Genomic DNA, 24829 nt, shown 5'->3' with positions numbered 1-24829 from the left:
GATGATGATTGATGATGATGATGATGATGATGATGATGATGATGATGATGATGATGATGATGATGATGATGATTGATGATGATGATGATGATGATGATGATGATGATTGATGATGATGATGATGATGATGATGATGATGATGATGATGATGATGATGATGATGATGATGATGATGATTGATGATGATGATGATGATGATGATGATGATGATGATGATGATGATGATGATGATGATGATGATGATGATGATGATGATGATGATGATGATGATGATGAATGATGATGATGATGATGATGATGATGATGATGATGATGATGTGCAGAGATTAAGTTCAACAACAAGGATTGGTCTTTTCCAACATGGTGACAAAGAAGAAGAAACAAATAAGAGAACCAAGATTGAGGAGGGAAGTGGTAATGGTAAATCAGTGTTTGAATATTTGTTGGAGGCAGTGTCCTTGTTTAGTGAAGAGGAACAAAATTCACTTGTAAACATGCATGCAAGTGTGGATGATGAGGAAGAAGAAGGTGATGAATCTGGTGAGTTGCTGCCAAGGGAATTTCAGAAAAAGATTCAGGATCTTAATGGGTGTGAGGTGAAGTTTGTGACAAAAAAGAAACTTTTTAGCACAGATTTGAACCCAAAGCATGCTCGGTTGTCTATTCCACCCACCAAGATTGCCAACAGATTTCTTTCACAGACAGAGGAGTCATCATTGGAAGAAGGTATCAGAGAAAACGGAAAGCTTGTTGGGTTGTCAGTGACTGTGTTGGATCCTTCTTTGAAAGAGTACAAGATGAGCTTGAAGAAGTGGAAAATGGAGAAAAGCAACGTCTACAACTTGACCAAGGGATGGAACCAGATTGTGCGTCACAATGATCTCCAACTCCATCAAACACTGCAACTTTGGTCCTTCAGAGTCTCCTCTCAGCTGTGTTTTGCACTTGTCAAAATCTGAAGTCATCAACACTATCATTTGATACCTGATACCCTTTATCTTTATATATATGAATGTTTCAATGCACATTAATATGCAAGCTTTATATTGCTGATAATAAGATAATCGTGTAATGTGTTCCTTTCATTTGATATGATCGTTATGTGAACAAATACATAGTTTATGAAAACATTGGAGTTTTGAAATTTATTTTATTTATTCAAATTACATTGCCTGTAAAAAAAAAGTAGGATAAGCAATGACGCTAAGTTTTTTTCTTCATCCAAAGTTCTACAAAACAACCATCATTATAAGATACACACCACAAACCAATGGCTAAAGTATGAAAAACAGCAGAATTATGATGTAGAAATAGAAAAATACCTTAATAGTTATAACACAAATGACAAGTGCGAAACTTGTGTGACGTGATCTTGACAAACTCTTAGTAATAGCAGAAAGAACACAAAATACATGGTTGCGGGTAAATAATAATTTTAAATTCTGTTATAAAAAAAATGCATATTACCTATACATAAGACCATGCTAAACTAAAAAAAGGGAATATATTTTTTTTTTTTATATATTTTAGTAAGAATACAATTCATTATTAAACTTAATATTATTTCAATTATTCAAAAATAACAAATAATATATATATATATATATATATATCAAGTTAAAAGTAAAATGACATGTAAAAAAATAATCACTTATAAGAGTAAAAAAAATCGCGACTACTTAACATATTGTCACTAGAAATTTTATTATGAACGGTTCTTCATAAAACAAAATAAATTCAAAAAGAGGTAATGGGAAATAGTTATTGTCCAGGACATAGGGTTTGGTGAAGTTTTATAATTTGTTAATAGAAAGAAATAAATTTTTGTTGGAGGAAAGAAATAACAGTGGGTGTGAATGTCATGTTAAAAATTGAAGGCAACCAATACGTAATCGTGAAAAAGACTATCAATATTAAAGATGACAAACAAACATAACATCTTTATTGCATTTACATCCAAAACTTGTTTACAAGTATAAACTATTTCAATGTAAAATTTATATCCGTGAATTGTTAAAATTAAAAAGTTACTTGTATAAATTACTTTAACTTTAAACAAATCATGTTTAAAAGCAAATCAAAATAATAATTTTACTCAGATAATAGTTATAAACAATTCCAGCTATGAGGAAGAATGAATGAGCGTCAAAATACGTACAATGAGATATTATTTAGAGTTTACATTACAATTTCAAAGTGCTTATCGGTAATTTAAATTTAACCAGATTGTGCAGAGAAAATTGGATCATTAAACACAACTCTGCTATATGAGGAAATTTAAACAACGTAATACATTCAACGTGTTTTAAAACGAATCAATTTAATATATCTTTCCTCTTGGTATTACAAATACTCCTAAAAGCATTATGCTTTAAATAATTGAGTTAAAAAATAGAAGTTTCACCTTTATCAGAATAAATTAATGACAATTACTTAAATAACCAAAATTTACACAGGCTATAGATCATGATCATATTCATATTCATCCTGAGTACACATATCACAACACCCTTGGTAACTGCCCCCTAATCTACATCATAGGTATTGCCGAAGGCTTTCTCCACTAAGAGACTCCATTTCTTGGAGAATATCCTGCGCAAGAGATTTAACTGAAATCTCCACGTCCTCAAGTAGTTCACCAAGGAAGGGGATCGTTTCAGCCAGTAAAACTAGGTATTCCTCTTTCAAGTTCTCCACAAAATATTTAACAATTCTGAGGCCCAATATCTTAGGGCGCATCTTATCACTCCGTGTCTGCATTAAAACCTGTAAAAGAACCGGAAGAAGGCAGAATGATATTCAGTTTCTTAAACAACAGCTATGGGTGGCAAATGAAATTCAATACTGGTATGCGTAGGCTACAAACATATAGCATTCTAAAGCTCTAGATGTTACTGAATACCCAAAATTAGAATAAAAAAACTAATGAGGCATGGATCCACACAACAAAAAAACTCATGAAACGAGGATGTGAGGCAACACGAGAATGTTAAGACCGTTGAAGATTATCAACAAATGGGTCAAAATCACATACATAATTATACAGCGCCAGTAGCATAAATGCTGAAGTTTGATCAAAATGGCATAATTCTGACATCTATTTACAATTAAACCTTGTTCAGCCGAAACAAAATAGCAGAAAAGCTCGAGTCTAACACGACTGGAGCCCTTATAATATGAATTCAATCAAGCATCTTTACTAAACCGTTTAACCTAGCCTAAACCGTATACTAAACTGATATCACAACCGAGTTTAGATCCACCACTCATTAATCAGCTTTACACCTTTGCTCCAAATTCATCATCCCCTCCTCAAAAAAATAGGACATTGTGCCTTCCTAGGGGTATTAGGTGGAAATGTGGCCAAGAGACTGTTGCAGATTTATGTTTTGCAGTTGAGATGAGGAACAGGTTGATTATTTAAGGTTCTGGTTTTGAGATGGTGTTCAGATGAAGTGTTAGCGTGCTCCCCTTACAGGATATGGAAGCACAAGATTGAAAGCAGTTAAGGGTGGTTCAAGTCCTGTGACAAGTTAATCTGTGATGAAGACGCTCTTCAAGTTTGTTGTGGCTTAGGGTTATGTTGATTGGTCGTTGTTAGAATGGATTTGATCTCGCTTTTCTAGTTTGAATGGCTAGTGTTGTTAGCCCTAGTCAACCTTATTGGCTTGCAACTGAAGCAAAGCTACTTAAGTTAACGGGTAGGGGAGTGGATTTGTAAAGTTAAAAGGTCTTGTGGGCCATCTGTAGTTTACATTTTTACTATGGCCATAATCAATACAGTGTTTCTCATTAACACCTCCTCATGCGTTTCACTAAATGAAAATGAAGATAACGAATTATGAATAGTAGAAAAAAATAGAAGTCACAAATTTCACCTCATGGTTCAAAGGCTTCCACAAAAGGTCAGATCCAGCAGTCACTGCCATTTGACCGATAGACAAAACCACTAGGTCATCAACGTCCTTCACACTCGGTATATTCAAGCTGTCATCCAACAAAGTCGGTGGATCTATAACAAGTTGTGAAACAATAGGCCTCAACAACATCTGCGGCAAAGTATGATATTACAGTCAGTGAGAAATACAATCAGAAAGAATACTACCGAAGGAAGCTGAAAGGTTAAAGAATATTTTATTCCTTAAAGGAATGATAGAGAAGGGAATGAAGAAAACATGCAAAATCTTTTTAAATGAAATGGAAAATTCCCAATTAATACAAAAAATTTAAAAATATTTAAGTGGGGTGAGCTATTCAATCAAATAGATGGAAAAAAAGTCTTCACAGAACTTTTTCATAACTCAAAATCATGTTGCAACTGCTGTGTTAGATATATGTCAGATATGATATGTGATATATATTTTATACAAGATGCAATTATTCTAAAATATACAAGATACAATATGTATATACAAGATATATATATATATATATATGTAGATGTTTATAAAAATTCAAAACACATAATAACCTAAAAATATAAATAGTGTAAATCTCAATCTATTTTTTGGATCATCTACAAACAGAATAGCTTCCGTTTTGGTTCATCAAGGGACAGTGCTTCAATGTGTCATTTGTAAATAATACTAAACTTTTGTAATTTTAAAAAGGCTTGATTCTTAACAGATACATAATTAAATATCCAAGACTTTTATTGGATACACATGAAGCAAGCGAGTTCTTTATATTTAAAGGATTCACTTGCCTGGAAATTTGAGGAGTCCAGAAACTTCAAGCTCCCGGTGTCATACAGGAAACACTTGTGTAAAGATGACAAGACTAGTGCCCTGAGATGCCAGCGCTTGATAGAGACGCTGCCTGTTTCTTTTATATTGCTATTTTCCAGAATCCTGGCTTTTTTCTTCTGATTCACAGCAGACACTTTCACATCTCCATCATCACAAAGATGATGAACACATCCACCAAGCAAGTGTTTGAAGTAAGGAACAAACAATGACCTACACGTAAGGATATAGCACCTTATTTGATCATTATTTCAGGAAAAAAAAAGTACCATAATAACTGAAAATACATTAATGTTTACAGGTGTATACACATTATACTCCTTCCAGTGCTTATTACAATGCACAATTTTAAAGAAATTGTTAGTTCTTTCTACAAGACAATTTATAATTTCTCTACAACTTCAAATATGTTTTCTGTATTAACCCCTATAAAAATATTATGAGTTTTGTTGTTGTGTTAATGAATAGTGACAGAAAATTTTGAAAGTCATCAATAATGAAGGTTAATTTGGTGCATTAGTAATACTAAATTAATTGTTTTCATTGGTCTGTGCGATTATGTTAAAAAAGTCAGATATTAAGGACCAGAGGGAGTAATAATTAAGGAATCACATTGAAACTAATTCTCAATTTAATATTTCGTAACCAAATTATATAAAGGAATCTATCTCATAGATGGTTGAGATATTTACAGTAGTTTAATACACTGTTTTCCTATATACATTCATATTCCTAATTTATTACAGACAAAAAGCTAAACTCTTCTTCCGATAATAAAATAGAAACATATGCTTAAATATTTGAATAAAAACTCTAACCATACTTATTTCAAAGAACATTTTCTGAAATCAATAACTAGATAACCAAAAATAGAACATATGAACATCAACTTACCGATGGTTCTCTGTAAGCTTATTTACCATGCCATAGAAAGATATGGCCCTATCAATGCTTCCTGTACATGAATTTCCATCCACTTCAGATTCTACCCACTCAATGCTCTTTATGAGAAGAGGCTTGAACATGCTCTCCGTAAGTTTTAGGGTCAGAACAGTCAATGTGTTAAGGACACCTTTCTCAACTAAATCAATGTTTTCAATTGAAGGAGGACTTTGCCGGCGCAGATCAAGAGAAACCAAACAAATGTCAAATACCTTCCCATGAAAAGCCACAATGGATGACCTGTCCATTGTACCAATTATGATTCCCAACATTTCAAAGACAATTGTTAAGCTTTTATCCCCAGCCTCAATGGCAGCCGGGTATAATTTTAACAAAGGTGGCAGTGCAAGTCGAACCTGTAAAAAAGTAAAGTATTTGGTAAAGGAAACTCAAGAATTTTGAATCATACCACAGTTACACTATACAACATTATAACAAGCCTTACAGGAATTCTTTCAGCAAGAAGCTTTCGTACTCCATGAGCTCTAGATTCCACCTTTGCATGCATTCCTGAAACATGTTCAGGATAAAGCACCAGAAGCTCCATGATATCTACAAGGTACGGATTTAAAAATCCACCAAGCTTGTCCACCACTGCTTCCAAAGTGATAAGAACATACAAATAAGATTCAATTGAGGCTGATAAAACATCACTGGTTTTGGGTTTCATATCCAAACTAGACAATACTTGGCGAGATGACTTCATCACATTGTCCATAATCTTGGGAAGTTCTGACAATGATTTTGGCCCTAGAACATTTATAAGGGCAGCAGTTGCTCTGAGGCAGCTAGAAGTCACAGCCATGTTATGAGATACAATATATCTTGTAACAGATTGAAGGCACAGAATAAGAATGGAATTATTCGAAGGGAATATTTCAGCTACAACTTCTAAAGCAGAGATTGCTGCCATTTTCAAGGAGCTATCCGATGAATCATCAAGTACTCGAATAATTTCAACGCACAATTTATTTAGTGATTCTTGGGAAGTTTCGTTCATATGAAGCAAAAGCGAACTTGGAGTTGACCTAGAACCCTTTTTGTCTTTAAGCTTTAAACTCACATTTTTATGACTTCTTGCAGCCTCACATAACAGCCCAAGAGCCTGCAGCCCAAGAATAAAAAATATCAAACAGTTTCTCAATGACCTGCTTTCACAACACTAAAGATTATGGATTTCTATTGCGTTATCAAGGTGTGCAGGCATGAAATGCACTTTATAAAAATGCTCTATATTAAAAATATATTGATTGACATTTATGTTTTTGAAATATAAAAAACAATAATACACAGTCATATAAAAAAAACATTAAATGACCACTGTGTATATCCACCAGATTAAGGAAGCATCTTGAAAATCACTATGCCAAATAGAATATTACAAAGTACACAGACAACAACTCATGGTCTACCCTTGTATATTGTAACTATATTAAAATCATACCTTCTTCCCAACATTTTTATCTGCATTGTGGAGCAATTTAATTATGCTGTTAAAGTACACATAAGGTATCATGACTGCTGTTAGATTCCTTATAACAGCACGCATAGTTTCCTTCAACTCTTTCCTCATAATTACAGGGATGTTCAGCTGCTTTTTTCTTGCATCTACAAGTTGCAAAAGTAAAACAACCTGTTCCATAAGCTCACCCAATGCCCTCTGCAACATTCAAGAAGCCACAACATTTATTTTAATCATGAATATATTCATAATAAAAAAATGTACACAAAAAAGCATAAAACAATACTGTCATTGCCATCTCAATAAAACCAAAAACAACATATCATCATGAAACCTATAATTAAAAAAAAATATTCGCAATCACTTGCATTCTCCGCCACTCGCCAACGGCTGTTCCTCTCCGTTCTTTTATGTTTATTCCTAGCTGCCTTGTTTTATAATGGCATGAAGCAGTGAAGGTTCAGTAACACAAAGGATTTCCTTAGGATAGTTTATTAGTTGTTTTATGCATGAGCATTTTATGAATTATGAACCTGTTTCATATATTAGTTGATTTACAATTTTTTGTCTTCTTTCCATCATCTTACAATCCTTGAGTTTAACAAAATTGGACACAAGTAACATAAAGACTTTGCCATATAGAACTAAACAAAAACATTAAGAATCATATAACTATCATGCAGCATGGATCTGATGTGTATTTAACCTGAATGACAGCGGCATCTTCTCTTGATTCCAACTTAAACACAAACTCCGGATCTTGCAACTTTTGCAAAGAAAATTGCATTACAATAAATAATTCCAGGAACTGTGTCTGGTCACCATCTCTATTTCCCCTCTGTTCAAGCAGCATGACTAGAGAAGGAAGCCAAATCATACTCGTAAATTGTTCACAAATTTGCACAGCAAATTTATATTCCCACTCCCCAGTATAAAATGTTAAATCATCTGCTGTCTCAACATTAAGGAAACAATTGGATTTCTTTGAAATTAATGAATGGAAAAGTAGGATAAGCAATGACGCTAAGCTTTTCCCCTCACCCAAAGTTCTGCAAAACAGCCATCATTATAAGTTGCACACCACAAACCAATGGCTGAAGTATGAAAAACAGCAGAATCATGATGTGGAAATAGAAAAATACCTTAATAGATATAACACAAATGACAGCCTTCTGTGTTCAACAATTTCAGGAAATATTTCCATGAAAACCTGAAAGGAAAAAATACATCAAATTAAAAGGTTGATCTGAACAATTCTTTCTATCAAGCAACAGAAGAGCCATGACATCCCAAAATCATTTCCAAGAAAAATTGACCTTCAGTAGTTTCTCCATATCATCTGTCTTGGAAAGCCAACAAGGAACAATTGCAGATATAAGATCCTCAAATACAATCCTTGAATGGTCGTCAATCTACAGGCACATAAAAAGAGAAATGGTGACACCAGATTTCCTACACTGAATTAATTATTAATCATCCTTACTAAATTGAACTGTGAAGAATTTTTCTCTTAAACATAGTAGCTAAACACTAGTTATCAATCAAATCCTATATGGTGACTGAAAAACAATTATTTTAGAAATGCTGTTTTAAATTTAAACCAATAATTGCTGACCAGTGATACATGAAGGAAACTAAGGAATGACAGAAATGCCTATATAGGTTTCGATACCATATTAAATTTCATCTTAAAACCAGATGACATTAAGCGAAGTTGTTCAAAAACCCAAGTAATTGAGATAGTAAATTGAAGAATTTACAACAAGCATGGACAAATAAAAAGAGAAAGATATAATAAGGTATTCTACCCAAATATCATCCATCCCAACAGGGTAGAAAAGGATATAATAAGCTATTCAACCCAAAGAATGCCTAAGCAAAGAACAGAAAACTCTATATTAACAAACCTGAGCGACGGCGGCTTCTCCGATAACTACTAGAATATCAAGCATATACTCCAAAATTTGTTCTTGACAAACTCTAGTAATAGCAGAAAGAACAGAAAATACATGGTTGCGGGTGATAACAACATTGGAGTTCTGGGCACACTCTATCAGTAGCTTGATGTTAATTTCACTTTTAATCTTTTCCTGTCAACAATGGTAAAATTTCATATAACGATATACCCAAAATAGTGATGAAGTAGTCTAATTAATTTATCACACATAATAAATTTCCAAGCTTCACAATTAAGAAGCATACATTCGGCGGGGCAATGCTTTTAAGAGAAATAATTATATCCTCCAGGATTATCAACAGAGTTTGTTGAATGTGATATATTGTGCTATTGTTGGCTTCAGAAGGACTTGACTGTTGGCTTAACCTTCGCACGGGGATAAAGGACTCATTCATGCATTCTTCTGAAAATACCTTGCTAAGAAGCTTAAATAAGGGTCCAATCAGTAAATGCCTGCAATAATCAAATTGAAAATTTAGGACAATTTTGGCAGTACCAATAACATAATGTATCGTTTGGATTCAGAATTAACCAAATCACCTGTTTGTTATGTCCTTCTTCAATAGCAAAACATCAAGAAGAGAACTAAGGATATATACTGGATTATCTCTTCTGCATATGTTATTAGAAGGATCTTCAGCATTTTGATGTCCAAACAATTTTTGTTTCTTCACAACCTTTTCATTTGAAGAACTAACTATAAAACTCTTTGGTGCAAGTATGAGATCAAGCATGTAGCCAACAGTTGAGAAATTAATCTGCAATTCCAACATATACCCAATTATTCTCAACTCAACTACATTTATTTTCTCCCTATTGTGGAAAAATTAATTGGAAGAATCCCCCCACTGCATTAAAAAGAAACAACATAACAACAACAAAGTTTATGCCAACTAGGTGAGGTAGGACATAAAAAAGAAGCCTAACACAAAAATAAATAAATAACATTTATAGTGCAAAACAACCAGCTGACCCAAAAGGCTATGGCCATTGACAAAATGAAATTTACAGTTTTAAAATTTTGCCTCAGGTTACCACCATATTACTATTTAAGATTTTGTAAAAGAAACTCTACTTATTCATTTAAAAAAAAAACCACAATTAATTGACAATATTAATGATGTTAAATAGAATGTGAAAAAACATTTGTATGTACTCAATCATCTGCATACGTCATCTGCATACACACAGGAGCTCAAACATGCTCTAACTGAGTGTTTTCAATTTTTGTTTAAATCTTCGTATCATTTTGTTAACCATCACATTTAATTTTAAGAAACAGTTCAGAAGTGAAAACTCACTGTGGAGAAGCACTAATTAGTCATTAGGATTTGTTCAAGCAAAAAGTAATAACAGATAGATCTCAAAGTGAAGGGTTGCCAGGACCAATAGTCTAGGAAGAAAATGTCACAATCTGATTAGGAAGGAATGGAAATACTGCCTATCAGGAAGCAAAAACTTGTGTGGTTCACTAGCACTGGCCCCCACCCAAAGGGAAAGTCCAGATAAAATAATACTAATAGATTAAGTTCTTTGCAAATAAACACTAAAGAAATCCTACACTCCAGAAAAATACATAAAAAAGGAACTGACCAAAACAACACTTGGCTAATAACATTTTATAATGAGAAAGAAACTCACATCTATGCGCATTATAGCCTCTTTAGTTGCACGTTGTACATCACCATTATCATTACGCCACAGAAATACAAGCTCGCAAAACAAATTCTCCTGGAAGGCATAAGAAAAAAAAAGTAGAAGTTAGGTCTTGGTAGGGGCTACATTGGAGATTTTTTTATCATTTATACAAAAAAGCAGACTATTACAAATATTTTAACGCATAAAGCCAAGAAAATGCAGCAATCATTATATCAACTCATCAATTATCATGAATGACAATAACAAACAATATAAATAGATATGATGCCAATGAAACCTTGACTTCATTCTTCAACTCCACATAGAATTTATTGTTGAGTTTGTTCAAAACAGTGATACAAGGCTTTACACAGGCAGGGTCATCCATATTCAAGCCCCCAAACTGAAATGTCAAGAGAATGAAATCAGAAAATTCAAAATAACAATACATGATATTGGAAAAATATACATTAAGTATCTCACCCGCAATACTTTCAGTAAAAGATCTTGTAGATCTTTTCCACCAGAGGAAGATGACATAACACAGCTCTACAAACAAAGTGAAACAAGTTCACACTTAATCTCAGAATAAAGGTTCCATCACCTAAAACTAAGAACAAAACACATACCTCAAGCAAAAGGCATGTTATCTGAATTTCATTGTCTGACAAATTTGGACAAGACAGACTGAGCTCTTCATAGTATTGCTTGAGAAAAGTGAGCAATAAAGAACCAACTTCTGGAACATGCATAAGGGCATTCCCAATTCCTCTGAACAAGGATAAAACCATTAGCTGCAGGGAACATCAACAAATAAGTTACTTCCTTACAGTCTCAGGAGGATTGCATAAAAACCCACATGCAACACTGTTAATCTGAACTGAACATAAGAAACCTTAATCTGTATCACTATCTCTATAACTATAAGAAAAATAGCAAAATAGAAGAGTGAAGACATCAAACCTTTCCGTAGTTAGAAAGTTTCAGAGTGGAACCCAAAATGAAGCCAATAATTTTTATTTTCGTAGCCTGATCAAACCTGTAAATGGAATAAAGGATCTCGGAAATTAGTAGAAATGAACATTGAACATTGTTTACAAATATAAAAATTGAAATTACCAACAGGCAAGATCAAAAGGTCAAAGACGGAGAAAGCTACAAGATGACTCACAGAAATTTACATAAAACAAAGACCATACAAAACTGAATATTCCTAAATGGCTAAACCTATTGTATCCCCCCTTCATCTCAATAAAGACAAAACAGCAGCTTAAACGCCTCAAAAAAGATATTGAACACAATCTGAAACATGGAACAGAATGTAAACAAATAAACAAAAAGAAAAACACTATTGTAAATCACATCAGATATGTGACTGTACATCTGTGAAGTGGAGCAATTTACACCTAATCATCTGTCAAAAATCATCATTTAGATTTTAAAAAGGAAAAGGGACAAGGGACAGATATTTCAAATGTTGTTTTCCAAATTTAAAAAGATCAAGGAAATTCCCACACAAAAAGAAAGCATGGACAGATATTTCATAAGCAGAAGCTAAAGCAATGACTATAACATGTTGTTTTAAAGTAATAAAGTGAAGCTTGAAAAGAGAATTTCGTTAATGACATGAAAATACCTTTTTTCAACATTTTGAGGTACCAAAATGTTTTTATGCTCCAAGCTGTTTGGAGAAGATGAGCTCAAAGTGGATGCGAATAATGAAGGAAGAAATTTCTTGTCGGACAATATGAATGTTTTCAGCTGACTCATCAATGACAGAAGCTCACCCACCAAATGGAACCATGAGGCATTGTTCCCTGTTCTTATCAGTTTTAGATACTTATAAAGTACTAAGGTGAAAATAATAAAGCATTGAAGACTACATATTACCATTTTTCTTGCCAACATGCTCAAAATGACACCACAATGTATGCAATGAATCAATACAGTCCATGGCAGCAACCCTTATATTCTGGAAGAAATTAAAAGATGCAAAGAAATTATCAGCAGCCAACAACATTCCCAGAATTTTTTTTTTAAAAAGAGCAAAACCATGAATAAAAATAACATGAGATACATTGACAAGAAGACGATTTGCCAACAATTACAAATTGGCAGTATACAGAAAAGAAGGGAAAAAATACCAAGTTTAAAGAATAAAGCTAACAAAGATTCATACCTGATTATCACTCGCTAAAGGAACAAGAACAGAAGGGAATTCAGCTAAAAGTCCAAGTTTCCATCTATCTGGTCCCAGGCTACAAAGAAATGCATGGCATTGAAGACTTTCAACCTGGATTGCAGCAGGAACACCTGCAAAATGGAAGATTCAACCAAAAAATGATGCCGATTGGAACTTATATGACTTCTGAACTATAAAACGTTACCTACAGAATACATACATGGTTTGGAAATATGAATTCAAGCCACCATGATTTCAATAACATCCACAGAAAAAATAACAAAACTAATAACACAATTGCATTTGCATAGATGGAAAAACAGTAACTTTGGTTGGGCTTATATGTAGTAATTCAAAAAATATTAATGCTTTGGACTAGAATCAGACATACAAAGATATACACAAGCTCTTTTAGTGTGAGATAAGCCTCATTGACTTGACCAATATCTTTCAGTTTTGACAAAAAAAAACTAGAATCAACATGTATACAAGAATCAATGCATCTTAAATTGTACTGTCGTAAACTGTTTGGACAGTGGATATGTTTGCAATGTTAATGAATACCAATCCGTTGGGTGAAAAATACACTCCAGCACATACACAACAGCCGGATAAAAATTGTCCAACAAAATAAAATAAGTGTATACCTTCCTCTGTGAAAAACTTAGAAAAGAGACAGGAAGGAGATATTCTGCACTGCAATGCTAAGTGATTGAGGTGTTTACGGAATGCATGCTTCAATTTTGAGGAGACAAAAAATACAAACAGATCCCTTGTCTTGCTGACCCACTTATCACCATCATTCTGCAATTTATGAAAGGTTCATTCATCCAATCAGTGATGAAAGACGAGTCTAGCAACAAATTCCAAGAAGGAAACGAGATTCATAAGACAAATTGATTAGAGGATTACAAAACGGTAAAGGAAATTCTAATCACCAGAATGTCAGAAGGTGTTACTGATAATAGTAGTTCTAACAGCCTCCAAAATATGCAAATCATAACCTTCACATTTATAGGCCTTAGATTGGCATACAAAAGATGTTTTAAGAAATCCTTGTACTCCCACTCTAGCATTTCAGAATTGAACTGCAAAACAATCCCAATACCCAACAATTGAAACAGTAACAAATAAAAATTAGCTTATCAACACAGAAAAACAAGACAACTAATGAACTAAAAAAACCTGCACGATAGTAAATATTTTGTACCTCATCCAATTCGACATCAGCAGTTACTGAAGTTTCCCACTGAGCCTTTAGAATAGGAAATAGGCATTCAAATAGTGCACAAATGTCTTCTTCATCTTTAATCACAAGAAAAAAGTCAATTACTTACGATTTTTTGACAGACATCTAATAGCCCAAACATTAATTTTTCAACAATTCAGCAATATAATATATTTACGTAGTTATAAACTGTGAAAAAATGTGTAGACAGTAAGCATAACTATGAAATTACTTGATCTCAAAAGGTAACAATACAATGCTATTTATTTAAAGGAAAAATGAAATCCTAATAAAAAGAAATAAATCTCCTGAAAAAAATCCACAGACATACTCTAAATCTGGAGCAAATATACCAAATAAACTCCTGATCCCAATCCCTTCTCTTTATGGATTTCTTACAAACAAATCTATATTTATTCTACAGTAAATGTGCAATATTTATGTCCACATTTCAATATGAACTATTTCTGAAAAGATGTAGTTCAAAAAAAGAAGAGGAAAGCAAACCTTTTGGTTTTATACAAAGAGACTGCAAGACAACAAAAAGGAAGAGTGCCTTTGACAACTCCAAATCACTGCAGCATTCTACAAACCAAATAACATGCTCTTCAGGGTGGACCAAGAAATTTTCAGCCATTTTATTGACAATCGTCAAGTTAATTGAAGATAAACTTCCAGGTATCGATGCCTGCAATTTTACTTCCAAGAATCAGCACAGTGAAAGGTGATTGACAATTTCTTCTGAAAAACATATTCAGGAGTCGTTGTGCTTACTGATGAACAACTAATGACTTTGATAAAAAAAACCTGCTATATACATACTAGTGTTCGATTTGATTTAGTAATCTGAATTTGTCCAACATTCTCTGTATTTTTTATTTTTTTTGTTTCATTTATATCAGATTCAAATCTAATTTATTTTTTATTCCTGCAATAAAGGGATCTTGAAAGTTGTAATTACTCCCTTCAACTACTGCACCATTATAAATAAAGTTAAGGAACCTTTCTGCTTCACAATATTGAGTGTTTTTCAAGTACTAGTAAGTAACATATCATGTTCATGTCCTAGACACTTTGGCCAATCCTACAGATCTTGAGTTTGACAAGCTTGCCTTTTTTGACAGAGATATAAATTTCTTTGTACTTTGAGCTATACAATAAATATATATTAAGAGCACAATAGTTCAAAAACAGATACTTACCCCTTCTCCGGACAAAGCCATGGAAATATTCTTATAAAGTGGCCAGTTTATTTTGTTCAATAGTCCCAAAGCCTTTACACTCAAGCTCTGTGTCTGTGCAAGGCAAAACAAGTGGTTGTTTGATCATCACAAAGACAATAATATAAAAAAACAATTAAGTAAGAAGAACCAAGACCAAAATATAATAATAAAATTTATCCAAAATACAAAATATTAAATCCAAATTTAGCCACTACCTGTGGTAGAACGAGGAGTAATGGAAAAATCATAGCAGCAACGTTCTTCAAGTAATCAGTATGATCATTGAAGAAGGAGATAGCCTTCTTTAAACAAGTGACCGCAACTTCACCATTTAGACTATTGATGTCATCATAACCTACAAGAAAATGCAGTGCATAAAAGATGCAGCGGAGAATGAGCACCATTTGAACAAGTTGTATTCCCATTATTTAATCCCCCCCGGCAACTCTGGCTAGATTCATCATCCTTTAATCGATCTCTAATAGGGAATCAAGCACAAGACCATTTCTTTAAAGAATATCAAAACACAAACATCAATGTGTAGCTAAATTCATCCATATCCATGACAGAACCGGAATAAGTTTACTTGACAAAGACAGGAAACAAGAAGCTGTAATTTTCTGAAGACAAATATACTCCAGTAACAGTAGAACAGCAACACTTTATACACACAGAACATGTTTTGATAAGCCAGAGCCCACCATCCAATGCTAAGCTTCCATTTTTCTATTTTAAAATTTAATACATACATTATCCAATTAAAGCCTTCTTTATAATTGACGGTACAATCTAAGATGAGCATTGACAGCCCTAATCATAAAACTTCAAAAAGAAGCGTATGACCAAAGGCTATAACTATCCAGTCATCATAAAGGAAAAGAATATTCTGATTCAAAAAAACATAAAAATGCACAACCAAACACCATTCAACAAAGAAATGGACAAGAATAAGATCAATGAACAAATCAATCCCATAATAGACACACATTGGAAAAACACTAAAGAGACTTAAACATTTATAAGACAATATTTATGTTCTCTGCACATAACCCCACAACTAACATTCATAAATCAACATCCCTCAAGAATGAACTCAAAGAACTAAATCCTTTTCACAATATATCAATAAGTCAACTCACGCTGCAATTCATTGTAGTGCAGAGCTACAATATAACAAACAAATAAGATGAACTTCAACATAATTATTTATAATATACCACCAATTACCTGAAAGCAGTTTGTCCATGCATCTTCTCAGCACATTCAGTAATGCATCAAGAAGCTTACAAGAATCAATTACATTTGGCAAGCCTTCGACACATAAAGCTGCTTGAACAACTGTTAGTTCTTTATCATCTAGAAGTTTTAATATGGCCTCTTGGATGTTTATAAGATTCTGATAAACAAGATGTGTGCCAGGGTTAGTCAAAAGTCAAAGATTAGAATACAGAAAGACAGCATCTACACATCCTAGCAAGATCTTTGACCATATTATAAATTTTTCCCCAAGAAAATGATATCAACTCATAATTTCATTCATAATTAGCATAAACCATGATGATAATCAGTTGATGCATAGCTTATTGATATAATTGAATATGGCAGACCAAGTACTAATTAATAAACTACTCAAAGCAACCACCACCAGACCTTTGGACTGGTACCAATGGTGAACTTCTTACTAGCATTTTGTGTTTGTAAACATACATCGAAAGATGATACAATAACTTTTTAGCATTTTCTCCCATCGCATTTTCTTTGGACAGACTAGTACCCTTGGTTTTGAACATGGGTCGCATCAGCTTACAGAAGAGTTTCCTTTGAGTTTGAACAGATTTGTACGGATACCAGGTTTACACAAGTTGTTTAGTCTTTGATTTCAGCTAAGCCTTTATACCAGGCTCCAGGTAGCTTTAGAGGTATATATACTCCTCCCACCTTGTACACCTAATCTTTCAAATTAAATATTCTAACAAAATCAACTATACCCGCACCAAAACCAGTGACCTTAGAACTTCCTTATAAACAAAGGTCTATTAGATCACTAATGTACCTCAGTTCAAATCATTCAAAATGGAACTTGTATCTATTAGAATAAATTTCTAAATAAACTAGTATTTGAAAGCAACATTTGTTACCTCAACCATGTCCTACAAAAAAAATCAAATAAAAGTAATAAGCCACCAGCATCAGAAATTACAAGTACAAGTACTGTACATGAGGAGGAATCAATTTACAACTGTTCTGGTTCAAAGTTTTAAATGCTTCAAACCAAAGCATTCAAGATAAGTCTCTTTGTTCATAGTGAGATATGTGTTTTATAAGCCCTATTTAGTTTTCTATCATCCTCTGAATCTTAACTAATATTATCTAATCTTTAAAGTTTGTATCTTCCTCAACTAGTTTCAAGTACAACCAGTAGATATCCCTTTATTCTTGACTAAGATTTTGGGTAGTTTCATTGAATCTCTCTATTAATGATTAATAAGCCAACCAGTGGATATCCTTTATTCTTAGCTAAGATTTTGCATAGTTCTATTGAATCTCTCTGTTAATGATTGATTGGTCATATAACCAACTTTAGATAAGTTACATTTCCTCTTAATAGTTTATCAGACTAACTAACAGTACAACAACTTGTAAATTACACTTTCTCTTGCATCGTTACAAAATTTATTTTTTGTTGAAACAACAATTGAATTATAATTATACATTACCAAAATTTATCTATGTCAAATTGTAAAATAAGCACGATAAGAAGAAAATTAACGGTTTATATTTCCAAAGTATATATTAAATTAATTTTAAAGTATATCAATGATGTATCCAATAACTTCGATTAACCTAAAATAGTGAGATAAAATTATGCAGTAAAATGTTATTAAATGGTGAGAGAATGGGTGTAACTTATACCAAACAATTCCTCCTTGGGCTCCTTGGGCCGTTTTATTGGTAAGAGGAAACAAAATATATCGACACCAAATTTTCTTTACAAAAATATATACAAACAAAGGAGGAAACAGAATTTAATGTTCTTTAAACATTTTCATAAATGAAAAATACAAATTAAGGGAAACATAAGGTTTTTCGAAGGATGGGAAAATAAGCAGAGCAACAATACCTCTGAACCAACCGCCTTGGTTTTCAAGATAACAGAGTAATCTAACTCAAGCAGTGTAGCACGACGAACATCAGCCTATACCATATCAAACAAGAATTGTGAAGCTCTTACAATGAACAAAAAATGTATCATTATTGTGCATAAGAATACACGCATAGATTTATATAAACCAGATATTCAATAGCAGAGCAATAGGTGATACCTTCGGATGATACAGGCCAAACCAAACTTTTGTGTCCGAGATATCAAGTCCAGAATCCAAATTTCCATCTAACAACTTACACAAAATCTTATACAATGAATCACCTTTTTTGGAATGCGCTTTGTTTTCCTGTTAAACATATTCAAAGTTGAAGACATTATATAGACTATCTGACAATGCATGAGAACAAAAAAACAGAAAATTCATCAGCATGCCTGAAGGAAATGATGAACTGCACCGCGTAATTCGGAAGGGTACTTTGTATTTAAAGTAATCAGTATCTTCTTTGCCCAGCCAGCTAATCAAAATTTAACAAACCAACATTATGAGAAATAACCTAAGCAGCAAACGTTAACTGACTAGTTGTAGATTTCTATTAAAAAACATAAAAGAGCTAAATGATTAAAACAAAACATTATAACAAAATCAAAATATACACTGACTTTGAAAACATTACATCCACACACATTACTGTTTTAATGTTTGTTATTTAACTAGTTCATAACTTTATTAGTGGGTTATTTAAGATAAATCATAAACCATACACTATGATACACAATTAGATGATATCCAGTTCAGTAGTTGGTTATTTAACTGATTTAATTCTTTTCAACACTCAAACTTGGCTAAAATAGAGTTAAGTGTCAACATGGATTGTTGCCAGCATTGATGTATTGAACAGTAGTATCCATGTTCTTTCATTGTCTGAGGGTTTCCTTATAAATCCATACATGCTATTCAAAGGTGAAAGCAATGTTGTTGAAGGCATTAGACTTCAAAGTCAAATTCTAATTTTCTTTCCCATGTTTCATACAGGGTAAAACTATTAAAGAATGGACTAAGATTCCCTAATAACGGCATCTTTTAAATAATGATTCACTCTCAGTAAGAATTATTATTAGCTCAACCTTATGAATTAGAACAAGATATATAATATGGGGTACCTATAAGAACTAAGTAAAGAACTCTCTACAACTCAAAAAGAGATGTACCTGACATGGAAGAAGTTGAGTCACCAACTTTTTGAGATAATTTTACACAAGTTGAAAGAATCATTGTGACCACATGATAAACAAAACTGTTTATGGGGACAATTTCTATCAAGGATAGCAAAGTCCGCTGACAATTTTCATCAGAACTGCAAATGCGTAATTGTTATAATCAACACAAGACACAAGCTTCTATAAAATATGACTTGAAGCATATTTGCCCAGAAAGACAATTATACAATAATCACCTGCAGTCAATCAGGGAATCCAAAAGCACACGAAGAAAACTTTCAATATTGAACTCCTTAGATAATTCTAATAAAACCCCTGCCATGTCCCTATATAATTAAAAGGGATTAAATAAACGATAAATATAAGTAAAGAAAAGAGAACAGTTCAAGCACAGTGATTATGTAAAAGTTGAGCAGTTCAAGTAAGACTACCTTATTTTATTTAAAATCTCCAAGGCCTTCGTTGGGAGTATTTCAACATTTTGAGACTAAGAAAATTCAAACATAACAAGTTAAAATAAAAATATAGTGAGCTTCAGAAATAGATATTGCTTTGTGAAAGGAAATTGGATAAATAATATTAACCACACAAAAAATGATCAATGCCTCTGTTTAAACTCTATGCAAACATACAGGATTACACTAGTACCTGAACAAGATTGATTAAGGTAATAAGGGACAATCGAAACCAATAGATATCTGTCATCTCTATAGCCTCCCCACGAGCAACCTCGGCAACTGAACGTATCAAACTATTCAAAAGCTTGGGAGCTAATGCAGCTTTGTTTCCAAGCAAACCAATGATCATCAAAGAACCAGCCTGCATATGAGGAAAATTTGACAAGACAATTGTTTGAGAAGGTACCAAGAAACATTGATAAAAAAATTGTTAGAATATGTCAAATATTTCACCATATCTTAGATTAAGTTTTAGGATTAGTTTCCCAATATCTCATAATATCTTAAGATTATTCCATAATTAATGTAAAAAAGAGTTAAAGTTTTTTATTTTAAGAACATACCATGACATTGCAAATCATTATAATTATAATCAGTATAATATCATTCGAAGTCTTTATATTCTCTTCATTACCTCCCTTTAACACCTAAAACCCAACAATTTCAACAGATAAAATAAACCCTCAAAATGAGGTCCCGCACACATATAATATAATCACAGTGTATGATTGTGCTAACACACAGTGGCACAGTTCCCTCAACTTGTGTGTTCTAGAAACGGATCATTAAGGTCCTTCTTTGCCACTCAGGCGCAAGTTAATTTTAAGGGAGTCTCCATCGCAAGTATAAATATGGATTAGAGATTGGAAGGCCTTTTTATTATACCTCTTTTATTTGTGCTTTGAATGAAAAATAAAGGATATCTATAACTATTTAGCATTCAATCTTCACACAGCCTGACCATGAAACATGACTTATCAGATTAAAGCCATATAATTTTTCGCAAACAAAATAAAAAAAGCCTGCCTATCCAATAAAGGAAAGGTACAAATACTAAAACTTAAAACAACAACCAAGCTTCATCCAACAAGCCAGGGTCAGCCACTATGGTATTGTATTATTGTATGACATTACTATTCTACAGTGCAGGGGTTTTTGAAAAGTAAAGGGTCAGATACGAAATAAAGCTATGATAGCAATTGCTAGAACATATCATATAGATTATAACATGAGCTTGTTTGAGCATAGTCTACATTTATGGAAACATATTATATTATAAAGAATGTACGAAATAGTGTAAGACAAAGAAACAGTGAATAACATTTGTTAACAAAGAGGTTTAGGCCCAATTGTACAAAATTAGAAACGCTACAAGACTATTCTTATTAGTAATAAGTAATATTGCACTAGAGGATATTTCAGAACAGAAGAACAAATTCTTTTCACAAAGTCTACCATTGGCAAGTAATTACATTTCCCACTAATGAGAAAATAATCACAAAATATATAACAGTATGATGTCTAACTATAATCAGCTCAAAAATTTATATGTACAGGGATAATTTCCTTGGAAACTAACCTTGTGATCTGAAACCCCATTACTGCCAGGCTGAAGACCAGAGACCACAAAAGGAAGTATCCTCTTCACAAGATCATCGTTTACAGTCACAACAGTACCCAAGACCTCAACAAAAACAGCAGTACAAAAGCCAATAAAAAGCTTTGAAGGTTGAGACTTTTTAGACGGAGAAGATGCCTGTAAACCAAATGTTTCGATATGTAATTATTTGATTCTAGTAGACCGCTTCCATATTCACAACTAAACACACAAAAATTACTTACATAGTTGCATAGAGCATCTAATATGCCCTTATCACGGATGCACTGCTGCACTATGACCATCCTAGGTGGCGGTGCACCAGAGGCTTTAACACCATCAAGAAACCCCCATTTAGTATTCCTTTTACAGAAATTAAGAGAGACATCAGAAGCCAAACTGGTAGTTCACATCAGAAGCCATAAAAGTAGTTCACATCACAAGCAAACCAAAAACACAATCATATCTTTCTAACCTTGTATCAAGTATCTGTACTATTCGAACAAATGGATGTGTGTCGTGGTACGGCAAAGAACACAAAATCAAATCCTCATTGTTGTATACATGAATCCTAAAACTCAAAACAGACAACATCAAAAATCACCAAAAAAGGTAAAGGAGGCAGGGCCAAAATGTGATTATCAGCACAACACCTCGAAGAAGAACACAGTCCATAACACTCTGTTCAAGTAAAATATCAAGTAAAGTATCGAAATCAAATAAAGTACTCACTTGTGTCTACGTATCAAGTACTCGAGCGTTGTAAGAGCAGGCCGAAGAAGAAAATAACCAGAAAGCAATCTTAAGTACGAAGCAATGGAGACATTAAGTTGATTGTTCTGTTCTATTCCCATCAACTCTCTATCCAACTCCTTACTCCTGTGGCTAAACAAATCGTTCTTATAGTTCCTGAATCGCTCATCCTTGCCAATAAGAATCTCTAATCCTGAAGCAGCGCAACACGTAACCAAACATAAAGCAAAATCAATACAAAAACAGAATATAAAGTAGCAACACTCTTCGTAAGTTCCATTCATCACGATTAACATATCGCAAAACTAGTTGGATTATCTGAATTGCTCAGTTGCACCAGCTTAGTTGAAACGCGTAAAATGAGAAGCTAGTTGAGAAGATTGACCTTCAAGAGCGATGGAGAAAAGAGCTTCTATATCGATGTCAGCGGCTTCTTTGGGATCGAACAATATTGAAGGACGAGTGAATGGCCTCTTGAGAGGCTCCGAGTCCGCTTTCGCGAAGGACCTTATAGTTTCTAATTGCGAGGCTAAGGAGGTAGCCATTGTTAGGGTTTCGCACCAAAACGAAGCTTAAACGGTTTTGGTTTTGGTTTTGGTTCTTCTGGTTATGCTTCTTCTCCTTCTTCTCTTCAGAGGAACGAAATTAAAACAGGGAAAGCGAAGAAAGTATTATATTCGTGGCTTTCGCGCTGAGCTGCGCTTAGTTAGGGTTTAGGGTTTTTGTGTTTCGAACCGCCAACGTCCCCTCCCAAGCGACGTCGTTCCACTCGTTCAGTCAAGATTTAAATAAAAATAATGTTAAATTTGTTATTTGCACAGGCATTTATTTTATAATGCTATTTTATTTAATTCTAGTATTTCAGTTGTTCATATATAATAATTAAAATCAATTATGGAATTATTACCATATTTTTTTAAAATGATATATAGATATACTAACATTGTAAATGCAAAAAAAAGGGTCATCTAATGTATATTTTATATTCTTGCCTAAGAATACCTTTTAAGAATTTGAACTTTTATTGATGAAAATATTATATGATTTTCAGTTATTTAAAATATTTAGAAAACTATATTATTTATTACTTGTATATTTTAATTAAATTACTTAGAATAACTGGATTCTGGTTTCACTTAATATCATCCATCTTACTTTTTGAAGGTTTTCAACCGCGAATTCATACAAAAAAATATTATAAAAGATAAAAAAAAAAAAATATATATATATATATACACAAAATATACAAATAACTCATAAAAAACAAACTACAAATGGTATCAATAATTATTTTCAACCATAAATCTCGATAAAAAAAATACTTAAATAAAACAAAAGACAATTTTAGTTTTAAGGTTCATAACTCCCTCTCTTTATTATCTATAAAATGGGAAGAAATAAAACATTTATGAGATTTATATAATTTTTTCATTTTCTTAATTTTCATTTTCTTTGTCTCTTCTTCATCCAAGCTAAACAATACATCGGTGTATACTAAAAACTGAGCTCAAGAAAAAACAAATTATACACGTGTCATATAAAGGTACCCAATTTTTGTTTGTTCTGTATTGCATATTATTATCTAAATAAATATTATTTTAGTTAACATTTCCAATGGATGTTGTTTTACTCTATCCAGGTCTAAAATTTTAGAAGCTTATATCTATTATGAATATTACTTTTCAAGTGGGTTGGAGAGAAGACAACTATTGTCTTTTTTTTTTTAATCTATTATTCCTTTCCTTTTTTCAAATAATTTTCATGCTCATCTTGGTTGTTATACTTCTCGTCTTTTTGTAAACTTTTGGATGATATTGGTAAAAGATACTTCAATGTATTCAAGTGAGATTTCAGTGTTTGATACTTAATACTAGTATGGAGGATGACATATTTGATTATTGAAATCTATGCTTTTTTATATGATTATTATAGATCATTTGTTACTGGATCGTATTGGAAATTTGAATTATAGTTAAGAATGTATTACCTAATGGTTGACGACTGACTAGTCTTGTTAATCTTTTATTTAAACGTAATGATTTTAATCGTGTCGGTCAGTCTTATTTGGATATGAGACATGGAGTGTAGTATAGATCCAGTCTTGTTTGGATATGAGACATCCAGTTTGTTTGGATATGAGACATCCAGTATAGTACAGATGAAACCGGTACAAATATGTAATTTAATTTTTCATAAATATTTAATTACATGTTTAAATTTTCAACCATGAAAATCAAACAGTTTTAGTAGAATATTAATATTTTATTTAATTTTGAATAGAAAAAGTAGAAGGTGAATATTTGTATGAGAATGAAAAAAA

General features: G+C 32.7%; 2 protein-coding genes across 2 annotated transcripts; one reads left to right on the top strand and one right to left on the bottom strand.

Annotated features, from left to right (window-relative positions):
• Nucleotides 1–272: 272 nt before the first annotated feature.
• Nucleotides 273–1130, top strand: LOC137825441 (B3 domain-containing protein At5g24050-like). Its single transcript, XM_068631107.1, has one exon. The coding sequence runs from the start codon at nt 273–275 to the stop codon at nt 957–959; it is 687 nt and encodes a 228-aa protein (XP_068487208.1). The 3' UTR covers nt 960–1130.
• A 1264-nt stretch (nt 1131–2394) lies between these two features.
• LOC137823695 (uncharacterized protein At3g06530) lies at nt 2395–23288 on the bottom strand. Its single transcript, XM_068628921.1, has 39 exons — nt 22895–23288; nt 22489–22702; nt 22232–22327; nt 22002–22119; nt 21739–21915; nt 20350–20520; nt 20133–20188; nt 19938–20027; nt 19693–19838; nt 18916–18998; nt 18701–18829; nt 18499–18573; nt 16605–16773; nt 15593–15732; nt 15357–15449; nt 14662–14842; nt 14137–14231; nt 13865–14014; nt 13574–13730; nt 12924–13057; nt 12635–12716; nt 12381–12561; nt 11708–11783; nt 11374–11538; nt 11228–11293; nt 11043–11147; nt 10748–10837; nt 9647–9864; nt 9352–9559; nt 9057–9239; nt 8466–8561; nt 8292–8359; nt 7856–8198; nt 7132–7347; nt 6133–6792; nt 5640–6043; nt 4706–4958; nt 3879–4049; nt 2395–2766 (listed from the first exon to the last, which is right to left on the bottom strand). The coding sequence occupies exons 1-39, from the start codon at nt 23052–23054 to the stop codon at nt 2536–2538; spliced, it is 6450 nt and encodes a 2149-aa protein (XP_068485022.1). The 5' UTR covers nt 23055–23288; the 3' UTR covers nt 2395–2535.
• Between the last annotated feature and the right edge of the window lie 1541 nt (nt 23289–24829).

This window comes from Phaseolus vulgaris, chromosome 8 (assembly GCF_000499845.2).
Source record: "Phaseolus vulgaris cultivar G19833 chromosome 8, P. vulgaris v2.0, whole genome shotgun sequence".
In the NCBI taxonomy this organism is placed as follows: domain Eukaryota; kingdom Viridiplantae; phylum Streptophyta; class Magnoliopsida; order Fabales; family Fabaceae; genus Phaseolus; species Phaseolus vulgaris.
This window is presented reverse-complemented; position numbering and strand designations above follow the sequence as displayed.

What these genes read in the sequence shown, in the direction of transcription:
- LOC137825441 (XM_068631107.1), top strand. Translation starts at nt 273, where the DNA reads ATGAATGATGATGATGATGATGATGATGATGATGATGATGATGATGTG.
- LOC137823695 (XM_068628921.1), bottom strand. Translation starts at nt 23,054, where the DNA reads ATGGCTACCTCCTTAGCCTCGCAATTAGAAACTATAAGGTCCTTCGCG. An exon ending in TTTCTCCATCGCTCTTGAAG is followed by an intron (nt 22,703 to 22,894) that starts GTCAATCTTCTC and finishes GCGCTGCTTCAG; the next exon opens with GATTAGAGATTCTTATTGGC. An exon ending in AACTTTCTAACTACGGAAAG is followed by an intron (nt 11,539 to 11,707) that starts GTTTGATGTCTT and finishes TGTTCCCTGCAG; the next exon opens with CTAATGGTTTTATCCTTGTT.